The sequence below is a fragment of the Oncorhynchus keta genome, chromosome 11, assembly GCF_023373465.1.
Source record: "Oncorhynchus keta strain PuntledgeMale-10-30-2019 chromosome 11, Oket_V2, whole genome shotgun sequence".
Taxonomy (NCBI): Eukaryota; Metazoa; Chordata; class Actinopteri; order Salmoniformes; family Salmonidae; genus Oncorhynchus; species Oncorhynchus keta.
The window spans coordinates 10,626,101-10,638,334 of record NC_068431.1 but is presented as its reverse complement, the minus strand read 5'-3'; the positions used below and the strand labels follow the sequence as shown (position 1 = coordinate 10,638,334).

Below are 12,234 nucleotides of genomic sequence, written 5' to 3'. Positions count from 1 at the left end.
CATTGAGAGCATCCTGACGGGTTGCAACACTGCCTGGTACGGCAATTGCTCGACCTCTGACCTGAAGGCACTACAGAGGGTAGTACGAACGGCCCAGTACATCACTGGGGCCAAGCTTCCTGCCATTCAGGACCTCTGACACCGCCTGGTATAGAGGAAGGCCCTAAAAATAATCAAATACTCCAGCCACCCTAGTCATAGACTGTTCTCTCTGCTACGGCACTGCAAGTGGTACCGGAGCACCAAGTCTAGGTCCAAGAGGCTACTAAATAGCTTCTACCTCCAAGCCATAAGACTCCTGAACAGGCCCGCTATTGTTTTTTTTTTACTGCTGCTATTTTATTTCTTACTTTTTTTGGGGGGGGGGTATTTTCTTGGTTAAGGGCTTGTAAGTAAGCATTTCACTGTACCCTGTTGTATTCGGCACGTGACAAATAAAATTGCATTTGATTTGAGTTTCAGTGAAGGCTCTTATCCTCCATCCTTTCTACGTAAAACTCATTCGGCTCAAATCGGTCCTGAAATGGTTATCTGGAAGGAGCAAGTCCATCATTTCATTTGTTAAGTGGACCAGTCTTCCTGATTTGCTTTGGAGCACAGAAGGCTTTTATCTATAATTGACTGGAGTGCGTTTTGAAACCATGTCTCCACTGTACCAATAAGAAATGAATCAGGTGGGAGAGCAAATGTTACCTTCCTTCCATGGGGACAAAGCAGATCTGTGTCCATCACTGCTACTGTAGAGACGGTCTGAACAGGATTTCCTCACTCGCCGTTGTTTCCTTCATCTCGCCACATACAGCCTCTAAAGTTAGTCTGCGATTTGATCTGCAACAAAACGGCAGCTCAGACACTTGTTTAAGTTGGGGAAATGTTTTAGTTATATATATAGCTGTAACCCCTGACATGCTCTAAATGAAGGACTTAGTGTGTAGATGTTTTTTCTCCCCAATTTCAATCTTGTCTCATTGCTGAAACTCCCTGACGGCTCACCAGGCCACGTATCCTCTGAAACCTGCCAAACTGTGCGTCTTAACACCCGCCCGCTTAACCCAGAAGCCACACCAATATGTCTGAGGAAACACACTGTTCAACTGACGACCAGGGTCAGCCCGCCACAAGGAATTGCTAGAGTCCAAAGAGCCAAGTAAAGCCCCCCCCCCCTGGCCAAACCCTCCGCTAACCCGGACAATGCTGGAACAACGCTGCGCTGCCCTATGGGACTCCCGATCATGGCGGGTTGTGATATGGCCTGGGATCGAACCCAGGTATGTAGTGACGCCTCTAGCACTGCGATGAAGTGCATTAGACCGCTGTGCCACCCGGAAGGCCCTCACAAGATGGCTTCATGTTATTGTTTTAACGTTGGAGGGAAAAACCTTATGTAACACGCTGTTTGGAGGATTCAAAGTGGAGCATTCAATTAAATTATGAGGAGAAGGAAGACTAGACTGAGGCAGCTCATAAATTAACTTCATTCTCTAGAAGCAACTACCATCTCAATCAGCTCACATGACATACAGGAATTTATAGACACTCATCAGGCATTAATCAACTCCAATTTCCGTAATCAGTTTCCGTTGCAAGACACAATGAATACACCCCCGAATCAAATCAAATCAAATGTATTTATATATTGCCCTTCGTACATCAGCTGATATCTCAAAGTGCTGTACAGAAACCCAGCCTAAAACCCCAAACAGCAACCAATGCAGGTGTAGAAGCACTGTGGCTAGGAAAAACTCCCTAGAAAGGCCAAAACCTAGGAAAGAGACCTAAAGAGGAACCAGGCTATGAGGGGTGGCCAGTCCTCTTCTGGCTGTGCCGGGTGGAGATCATAACAGAACATGGCCAAGATGTTCAAATGTTCATAAATGACCAGCATGGTCAAATAATAAAAATCACAGTAGTTGTCGAGGGTGCAGCAGGTCAGCACCTCAGGAGTAAATGTCAGTTGGATTTTCATAGCCGATCATTAAGAGTTTCTCTGCCACTCCTGTTGTCTCTAGAGAGTTGAAAACAGCAGGTCTGGGACAGGTCCGGTGAACAGGTCAGGGCTCCATAGCCGATCATTAAGAGTTTCTCTGCCACTCCTGTTGTCTCTAGAGAGTTGAAAACAGCAGGTCTGGGACAGGTCCGGTGAACAGGTCAGGATTCCATAGCCACAGGCAGAACAGTTGAAACTGGAGCAGCAGCACGGCCAGGTGGACTGGGGACAGCAAGGAGTCATCATGGCAGGTAGTCCTGAGGCATGGTCCTAGGGCTCAGGTCCTCCGAGAGAAAGAGAGAATTAGAGAGAGCATACTTAAATTCACACAGGACACCGGATAAGACAGGAGAAGTACTCCAGATATAACAAACTGACCCTAGCCCCCCGACACATAAACTACTGCAGCATAAATACTGGAGGCTGAGACAGGAGGGGTCAGGAGACACTGTGGCCCCATCCGATGATACCCCCGGACAGGGCCAAATAGGAACGATATAACCCCACCCACTTTGCCAAAGCACAGCCCCCACACCACTAGAGGGATATCTTCAACCACCAACTTACCATCCTGAGACAAGGCCGAGTATAGCCCACAAAGATCTCCGCCACTGAACAACCCAAGGGGGTCGCCAACCCAGACAGGAAGATGCCGTCAGTGACTCAACCCATTCAAGTGATGCACCCCTCCTAAGAGCACCAGTAAGCCAGTGATTCAGCCCCTGTAATATGGTTATGGGTTATTATGAATCCATAATGAATACACCCCTGAATCCCAGATCCCAGATCCCAGAAGCTTACCTTGGCTTGGCTAAGTGAAAATAAAAGGGGGAAAAATACAACAAAATATAGCTAGCTCTTTGTCTTGCTGCTCTTTTCATTTTGAAGGAATTAATCTGTTCGCTATTATATTTCTCTGAGCCAACTACTCACCACCTTTTATGCACTACAGTGCTAGCTAGCTGTAGCTTATGATTTTAGTACTAGATTCATTATCTGACCCTTTGATTGGATGGACAACATGTCAGTTCATGCTGCAGCAACTCTGATAGGTTGGAGGACGTCCTCCGGACGTAATTGCTGTTTAAGTCTATGGAATGGGGTAAGAACCATGAGCCTCCTAGTTTTTGTATTGAAGTCAATGTACGCAGAGGAGGACGGAAACTAGCTGTAATCCGTGGTACCCTTCAGAGTGCTGTTGAAGCTACTGTAGACCTTCATTGCAAAACAGTATGTTTTAAACAATTTATTTGGTGATGTGAATATATTTAGTACTTTATTTAAAAAATAATAACTTTCATTATTTTTTATTTTAGTGAAATTTACTGAGGAGGATGGTCCTCCCCTTCCTCCTCTGAGGAGACTCCACTGCCAACCACCCTCCTATAGTATGAGATGTATGCCTGAGAAAACAGGCAGGCTCTCCCTCTCTCCCTCAGTAGGAACCAGGGTTAAGCTGCACCACTTCCCCTGGACAATAACAGTCCCTCCACGTCTCATCACTCTGACCTTACACGGAGGTTGTGTCCAAATTGGCACACTCTTCACTATATAATGTTCTACTTCGACCTGGGCCCATAGGGTTCTGATCAAAAGAAATGCACTGTGTAGGGAATAGGGTTCCATTTGGAACCAGCTGACAGTCTATCAGAGTGCATGTGCCCTGCTGTCTGCTGGGTGTCTCCTTCCTGTGGAAAGGACCTCAGTAAACCCTTTCATTTCCTCTTTGCCGCCTAATGAACCTTTCCAGAAGCTGCTGCTAACATGCAACACTGGTGGAGTTGTTTTGAGAATGGGGATGAAGCCTTAGCCTCATTGTTACACTGGATGTTGTAGATGTGTCTCCTGGGTTAGATCACAGAGATCATGCCACTTGGCTCTTAGTCACAGTAAAAATTTCTCTCATAGGCAGGATGCAGTTAAAGGGTGCAGATACTGCAAAAACTGTGCTGTCACTTCATGAGAAACTGCATCTGGCGCGATATTTACAGTAAACTGTGCTGTCACTTCACGAGAAACTGTATCTGGCTCGATATTTACAGTAAACTGTGCTGTCACTTCACGAGAAACTGCATCTGGCGCGATATTTACAGTAAACTGTGCTGTCACTTCACGAGAAACTGCATCTGGCGCGATATTTACAGTAAACTGTGCTGTCACTTCACGAGAAACTGCATCTGGTGCGATATTTACAGTAAACTGTGCTGTCACTTCACGAGAAACTGTATCTGGCTCGATATTTACAGTAAACTGTGTTGTCACTTCACGAGAAACTGTATCTGGCTCGATATTTACAGTAAACTGTGCTGTCACTTCACGAGAAACTGTATCTGGCGCGATATTTACAGTAACCTGTGCTGTCACTTCACGAGAAACTGCATCTGGCGCGATATTTACAGTAACCTGTGCTGTCACTTCACGAGAAACTGTATGTGGCTCGATATTTACAGTAAACTGTGCTGTCACTTCACAAGAAACTGTATCTGGCGCGATATTTACAGTAACCTGTGCTGTCACTTCACGAGAAACTGCATCTGGCGCGATATTTACAGTAACCTGTGCTGTCACTTCACGAGAAACTGCATCTGGCGCGATATTTACAGTAACCTGTGCTGTCACTTCACGAGAAACTGGATCTGGCGCGATATTTACAGTAACCTGTGCTGTCACTTCACGAGAAACTGCATCTGGCGCGATATTTACAGTAACCTGTGCTGTCACTTCACGAGAAACTGCATGTGGCGCGATATTTACAGTAAACTGTGCTGTCACTTCACGAGAAACTGTATCTGGCGCGATATTTACAGTAACCTGTGCTGTCACTTCACGAGAAACTGCATCTGGCGCGATATTTACAGTAACCTGTGCTGTCACTTCACGAGAAACTGCATCTGGCGCGATATTTACAGTAACCTGTGCTGTCACTTCACGAGAAACTGGATCTGGCGCGATATTTACAGTAAAGGCAGGTTATTGTAGTACTACATAAATAAGTGAATTCGCTGTGTTTATTGTGTTGTCTACAAAGTGGTTGACACAATCTATGCATTTTTGCATATGACGTATATGAAGTGCTCATGTTCAATTGCATGTATTTTATTCATTACTGGTTCCATCTGAGCGTGAACAGGATTTAATGAAAGAGAATGTAGTTCCATGATCAGAAAGTGCCTCTAAACACTAACGTCACTAAATACTGAATGAGTTGTAGATCCATGTAGCCTGTTCTCTCTCCCCGGTCACAGCTCTTCTCTCTCCACGGTCACAGTACTGTACTGTATGTCCTGAGACACAATGCAAATCAAACAACTATTTTTGGGGGGGTAGGGTATGTAAAACACAAATATGCTACTGTGTTCATTTGTTTAAGTGTGTTTCTACATAAAACCAAATCTATGTGGTGGAGCTAGCCATGCAGTCAGTTAATGATAATATAATATATGCCATTTTGTAGACGCTTTTATCCAAATTGACTGACAGTAGCGTGTGCGTACGTTTTCATATGGGTTGTCCCAGCGGGAATCAAACCCACAATCTTGGCAGTGCAAGTGTTCCACCAACTGAGACACAGACAACCACAGAGAATCTACTATACCCATGTCCAATGTACTGTACCTTATGTCTCTGTTTTCAGTTGGAATATGGTTGAGATTCAGGTCAGGAAGTGTGAAAGAGGTCTATTGACATCACATGACATAATTATGGTCTGCATGACAACCCTATAGAACAGTATGTAACTGTAGGTTGTCCATATACGGTGCTCTGTTTGTTGTGTTTGTCTCCAGCAGAGTTATCTGCAGAACTATTATGTTGCTAGGTCAACAACCCTTTCCTTTTCAAAGCATTTTCAAAACAAAGGCCAGGATGCAGAATTTGGAGTGAAAGTTCAATTACTTAATTTCTAATCACCTTGTCCAGTGTGTTGTTGCCAAGAGTGAAGGTAGATTTTTTGATTTTTTTGGAACAAAAATAATAATCTAGTATGGTTAATTTAATGATGTACAGCTTTAATCACGATCACAACAGCAGTTTCTTTGATTTATCTGATTACATTTTAAAAAATATTTTCCTTTACAAATATTACAGATAAAAACAAAGTTACATAATGTTAATTTGACTTGATTCTGTGGAAAAACATGACTGTGTTTAAAAAGAACTGTTATTCACTTCTCCTGTGGTCTGCCTGCCTGCTGATTGGCTGCTGCCAGAGTGTGATGTCATTCTTGCCTGCTATAAGAGCACTGACTAGGTCGAGAACAACATTCAGCAGTGACAGAGTGGTGTTAGAACACAGCAGTGGGACTGTTCATGTGTGTCACACGGTAAAAGAGGAAGGGAGAACATTTCTAATGAAGTATAAACACCTAATTGGAGCTGCAACGTATTTTTATCCAAAAAAGGAATAATTTTAGATTTATGGGAGACCAGGAGAACATTTGGAGGTTGGTAAACTACTTCAAGATTAAGTATTCAATTAAATTGCCTCTAAGAAATCTTGGATGAAATTACTCAGAATTGTTCGATCCTCACTCATGCTTCCTACCTTGACTTTATACACATTACATTTACACTAGCTTATAAACCTATATGATTTTTTCTTTGTTTTATGGGTGTCTTCGACAATACGTTTCTTCTTATCTAATCTCTTCAAGCAGCCCATAGATCATGGAGAATGTGAGCACGTCTGCCTTGTTCAACCTATCGGACCTACCAGTGGAGATGAACTCATCGTCTTACTCGGAGTACAGCGAGGCCGAGGCAGTGCTGCTGGGCATCATCATGGCCCTGCTGGTTTTGGGCATCGTCTTTGGCAACATGCTGGTCATCACCGCCATCGTGCGCTTCCAGCGGCTGCAGACGGTCACCAACATGTTCATCACGTCTCTGGCCTGTGCTGATCTGGTCATGGGCCTGCTGGTGGTGCCCTTCGGTGCCTGCTACATCCTCCTCAACACCTGGCACTTTGGCAGCTTCCTGTGCGAGTTCTGGACGGCGGCAGACGTCTTGTGTGTGACGGCCAGCATTGAGACGCTGTGTGTGATCGCGCTGGACCGTTATCTGGCCATCACATCGCCGCTGCGCTACCCGTCCCTGCTGACCAAGCACAAGGCGTGCGTGGTGGTTGTGACGGTGTGGGGCGTGGCCGCCCTAATCTCCTTCCTGCCAATCCACATGAAATGGTGGGTGTCTGACGAGCCCGAGGCGCTCAGCTGCCTGGAGAACGCCCACTGCTGTGACTTCAACACCAACGCAGCCTACGCCGTTGCCTCCTCCGTCGTCTCCTTCTACATCCCACTGGCGGTCATGGCCTTCGTCTACGGACGCGTCTTCCAGGAGGCCAGGAAGCAGCTGCAGAAGATACGTGGCAGCGAGGGACGGTTCCACGCCCAGATTATCAACAACAACAAGGGGCAGGATGGTGGGGGAGGAGGAGGGGGGAACGGGAAGAGGCCAAAGTTCTGTCTGAAGGAACACAAAGCCCTGAAGACGTTGGGGATCATCATGGGAACCTTTACTCTCTGCTGGCTGCCATTCTTCGTGCTCAACGTGGCGGTGACCATCTGGAAGGTGGACAACATTAAAATGCCATTCAGGATATTGAACTGGATAGGATACGCCAACTCAGCCTTCAACCCCCTCATATACTGCAGGAGCCCTGAGTTCAGGTACGCCTTCCAGGAGATTCTGTGCCTAAGAGGGACTGCTTTCCCCACTAATGAATACATATACAGAGGACACAGTTTGCAGGTTAGCCCTAAGGATAAGCCAGGCAGCTCTATACATGATACTGGGACCATGGAGCTGAGTACTGGCTCTCGGTCTAGTGTCCCCAACACAAAAAGGAATTGCAATAAACCTTCACTTGCCTCTATTGTCTGAATCGCAGGTTGTTACCAGTAGACTGGTCTTTCTCGTTTAGTCAGACCTACTGAGCAGACATGGGATAGGAAAAGACATGTGAATCTATTTCCATACTTAAATATGTTACTATAAGAATATTATTCTAGTAATGTGTAGGTTATTAAATGTTATATGTTTCATCTTAATATTGAACAGTCTGAAAAAGACTTAGGAAGTCTTGTTTGTGTACGTGATCATGTGTACGTGTGGTTTGTAGACATGAGTATGTGCACATGTCATGTACTCTAGTGCTTGTGTCTGTGTGTATTTCAACACCAGGGTTCAGGTACTAAGTTCATGTCTCTAGTTTGGTTGCACAAAAAAAAAAAAAAATCTACCTCATTAGCATTGTTTTTGATTCACCTCCATCTCAAAGAGTTTCAAGAACAAATCATTATAATCTGTTTGTATGAAAATTAATAATGTTGTCTGTCAGTTGAACTGGCTGTTCTTTGCTGGGAGTGGTCTGAAAGACATGGAAAGGCCAGGGTAGGAAAGGTCCAGAGAATTAAAAGATCAAATTAGGGTTCTACAGTAATATATGTCCCTCCCACTTGTGCCAGCCCTCTGTCTGTAACACATTCCATATTGATCTGGGTCTCTCTCCCAGGGGCTTCTGTCTGTCTGTGGGATTCTGAACGCTCCCTCGGCCACGGCCCACAAATCCAAATCTCTGACGAGTGACGGCAGGTGCATGTCATCACAGACAGGCACTATTACCAGCTGCACCGCACCCAAAAACATTTAAACAATCGCTCACGCTGCTCTGTCCCACTCCCTCCAGCCACCACCTTCAATACCTCAACCTTCACCTTCTCTACAACACCATTTAATGAGTGTGGTTAAATACGCATGTCCTGCCTCCCCTCAGACAGACAAGCCTCAATAACCCTTGCAAGCACGGTATAGGTCAGAACAGCAGTACCTTAATGCTGGGTAGTATGACCACCATTGTACGTCATTCTGACACCAATACCCAGCCAGTACATTTAGACTGTAAAGTTATATTTAGTGATTGCTTTTACACTCTACCTTGCTGCTTCTCTGTGTTATTAGTTGTTAATGGCGACCGTGGGAACGGGTGTTGTTGTGTGCTGTTCTCCGCTGTTGCTCTAGTGTTTCAAGTTGTATTTTTGGGGAGGTTTTATTTATTTATTTATTTGTTGTTGTGAAGCTACAGTGTTTACAGAGATTCCTGGACAAGCTGTCTGATTTGGGAGACAAACAGAATGTAGTAATAGATATAGGCAATGTACTAACATAGTGAAAATATAAGGAAATAAACCACTACAGTAAGGGAGAGTGGGGGAAGTTGAGCCACCCTTCGTTTCTAGGAAACCATACACAACATTAATCATGTGAGCAGATATTTAGGAAGAGGTCATCATTTCATGGAGTCTGTGAAGGAAGAAACCACAGAGAAAAAGAAAGTTAGTTCCCCCAAAAAAATGATTTTCACAAAGTCAAATATATTGTCTTAAAGGTTTCATGATGCTTTTATCTAAACCAAGGTTTTAAGACTTTTATACATCTGCTGGGGTCTCTATAGGTTTCAATATGAGGTCCTAAACCTAGCATTAAAGTGCATCCTTGTAGCTGTGGGGGCTAATAAAGACTAAATGTTTGCCTTGGGGTACATTGAGCCAATGGCCACTATACCCCCATTCAAATGATGATTGCATTTGGTCCGTTTTATGCGTAGTATTCCTGCAGTGTGTCTTACATATGAACTCAACATTGTTACAGAGCAGACATCATCATGCCCCGTTTATACAAACATAAAACAGGCTCTGGAGAGCAGCCAAGGAAATGAGAGAAGGGATGAAGTCCATTTGAACAGCAGCAAGGGATGAACAAATAGACGGAATGACACTGAAGAGGTACATTAACAAAAAATACTATTAACATGTATCTGTGTGAAAGGGAGGCTATGATAGAGTAGCAGAGACACACCAGGTCCTATCTGATGACATGGAGTCTGAGCTTGATAAAGAGAGGCTATGACAGAGTAGCAGAGACACACCAGGTCCTATCTGATGACATGGAGTCTCAGCTTGATAAAGAGAGGCTATGATAGAGTAGCAGAGACACACCAGGTCCTATCTGATGACATGGAGTCTCAGCTTGATTAACATATCAAGAATCTCACAGACCAGTTTCATGGGCTTTAGTAGCCTTTAATGTAGAGAACTGCCTACGAAACAACCTCCCTTTCCCAGACAACTGGTCGACAAATGGAAGGGTAAGTGATATTGAAAAGATAGATCTATATCTTTAATGTACACCCCCACTCTATGAATTAAACTTTGACCTACCAGCACTATCACCCACTGTTACAGGATACCATCACCCACTGTCACAGGATACCATCACCCACTGTCACAGGACACCAACACCCACAGTCACAGGATACAGTCACAGGATACCATCACCACCAACACCCACAGTCACAGTTACAGGGACACCATCACCCACGGGACACCAACACCCACTGTCACAGGACACCATCACCCACGGTCACAGGACACCATCACCCACTGTCACAGGACACCATTACCCACGGTCACAGGACACCATCACCCACCGTCACAGGACACCAACACCCACTGTCACAGGACACCATCACCCACTGTCACAGGACACCAACACCCACTGTCACAGGACACCATCACCCACTGTCACAGGACACCATCACCCACTGTCACAGGACACCATCACCCACTGTCACAGGACACCAACACCCACTGTCACAGGACACCATCACCCACTGTCACAGGACACCATCACCCACTGTCACAGGACACCATCACCCACTGTCACAGGACACCATCACCCACTGTCACAGGACACCATCACCCACTGTCACAGGACACCATCACCCACTGTCACAGGACACCATCACCCACTGTCACAGGACACCAACACCCACTGTCACAGGACACCATCACCCACTGTCACAGGACACCATCACCCACTGTCACAGGACACCAACACCCACTTACCCCAATGCGGCTTAACTTACTCTGTCCCTATTCTCAATTTACAACTTACCCCGTAGCCAGGAATCCACTTTTTTTGGACATGCTGTTTTCAAAACTCTATGTAGATATCTTTTTTTTTATAAAGAATAGTAAATTTCCCTTGACGTGTGATGCTGAATGTAAAAAAAAATATCTCAACTTACCCCACTCTCCCCTATATCTTTTGCAGAATGTGCACATATTCTTGTCGAACAATTATCAAATGTAAGATTGGAACTTGCAGATGTTCTAGATAGGTAGGTGGGTAGGTGGATGGGTAGGTGGGTAGGTAGGTGGGTAGGTAGGTAGGTTGGTAGGTTGGTAGGTAGGTGGGTAGGTAGGTAGGTAGGTGGGTGGTTGGTTGGTTGGTTGGTTGGTTGGTTGGTTGGTTGGTTGGTTGGGTAGGTGGGTAGGTAGGTAGGTAGGTAAGTAGGTGGTGGGTAGGTAGGTGGTTGGGTGGCTAGGTAGGTGGGTGGGTGGGTAGGTAGGTAGGTAGGTAGGTAGGTAGGTAGGTAGGTAGGTAGGTAGGTAGGTAGGTGGGTGGTTGGGTGGGTGGCTAGGTAGGTGGGTAGGTAGGTAGGTGGGTGGTTGGGTGGGTGGCTAGGTAGGTAGGTGGGTGGTTGGGTGGGTAGGTAGATAGGTAGGTAGGTGGTTGGGTGGGTGGGTGGCTAGGTAGGTAGGTGGCTAGGTAGGTAGGTAGGTGGCTAGGTAGGTAGGTAGGTGGGTGGGTGCTCTCAGTGATGATGAACGCTGTAGGTGTCCTCAAATTTGTGCAGATTTTGTCCAGGTGTTACTGAAAAGAAGCCTCTAAAGCATGCGATTCAGCCTGTAATGAACACAGCTAATGGTGTAGCTCACTTTTAGTGAAACATTTTAAAATTATTTTTACCTTTATTTAACCAGGCAAGTCAGTTAAGAACAAATTCTTACTTTCAATGATGGCCTAGGAACAGTGGGTTAACTGCCTGTTCAGGGGTAGAACCACAGATTTGTACCTTGTCAGCTCAGGGGTTTGAACTTGCAACCTTCCGGTTACTAATCCATCTCTCTAACGCCCAACGCTCACTAGGCTACCCTGCTGTCCCACATATTGAAACTTATAGAGAACATAGACTGTATCACACCCTCACGTCAGCCATAGACTGTATCACACCCTCACGTCAGCCATAGACTGTATCACACCCTCACGTCAGCCAGCGAAGTGAAAAAAGTTACTCTAAAATGGTCTCATCATGCACTGACTGTAAATATTTAGAATGCTTCAAATGATTTGTTAGTGTATAGGTCTATACTAAACCCTGTTACTTTACAACTACTTAGATAACT

At 45.3% G+C, this 12,234-nt stretch overlaps 1 protein-coding gene across 2 annotated transcripts; it reads left to right on the top strand.

Annotated features, from left to right (window-relative positions):
• The first annotated feature begins 6,262 nt into the window (after positions 1 to 6,262).
• LOC118389796 (beta-2 adrenergic receptor-like) lies at positions 6,263 to 9,561 on the top strand. 2 transcript variants are annotated; one of them, XM_035779648.2, is made up of 2 exons: positions 6,263 to 6,429; positions 6,643 to 9,561. In XM_035779648.2, exon 2 carries the CDS (start codon positions 6,653 to 6,655, stop codon positions 7,865 to 7,867), a length of 1,215 nt encoding a protein of 404 aa, XP_035635541.1. In that variant the 5' UTR covers positions 6,263 to 6,429; positions 6,643 to 6,652; the 3' UTR covers positions 7,868 to 9,561. The 2 variants fall into 2 exon arrangements, with proteins under 2 accessions (XP_035635541.1, XP_035635542.1); XM_035779649.2 differs by having other exon boundaries at positions 6,640 to 9,561.
• Positions 9,562 to 12,234: the final 2,673 nt, after the last annotated feature.

Bases quoted from the DNA above. Each gene is read 5' to 3' on its own strand.
- LOC118389796 (XM_035779648.2), top strand. From the start codon at position 6,653: ATGGAGAATGTGAGCACGTCTGCCTTGTTCAACCTATCGGACCTACCA.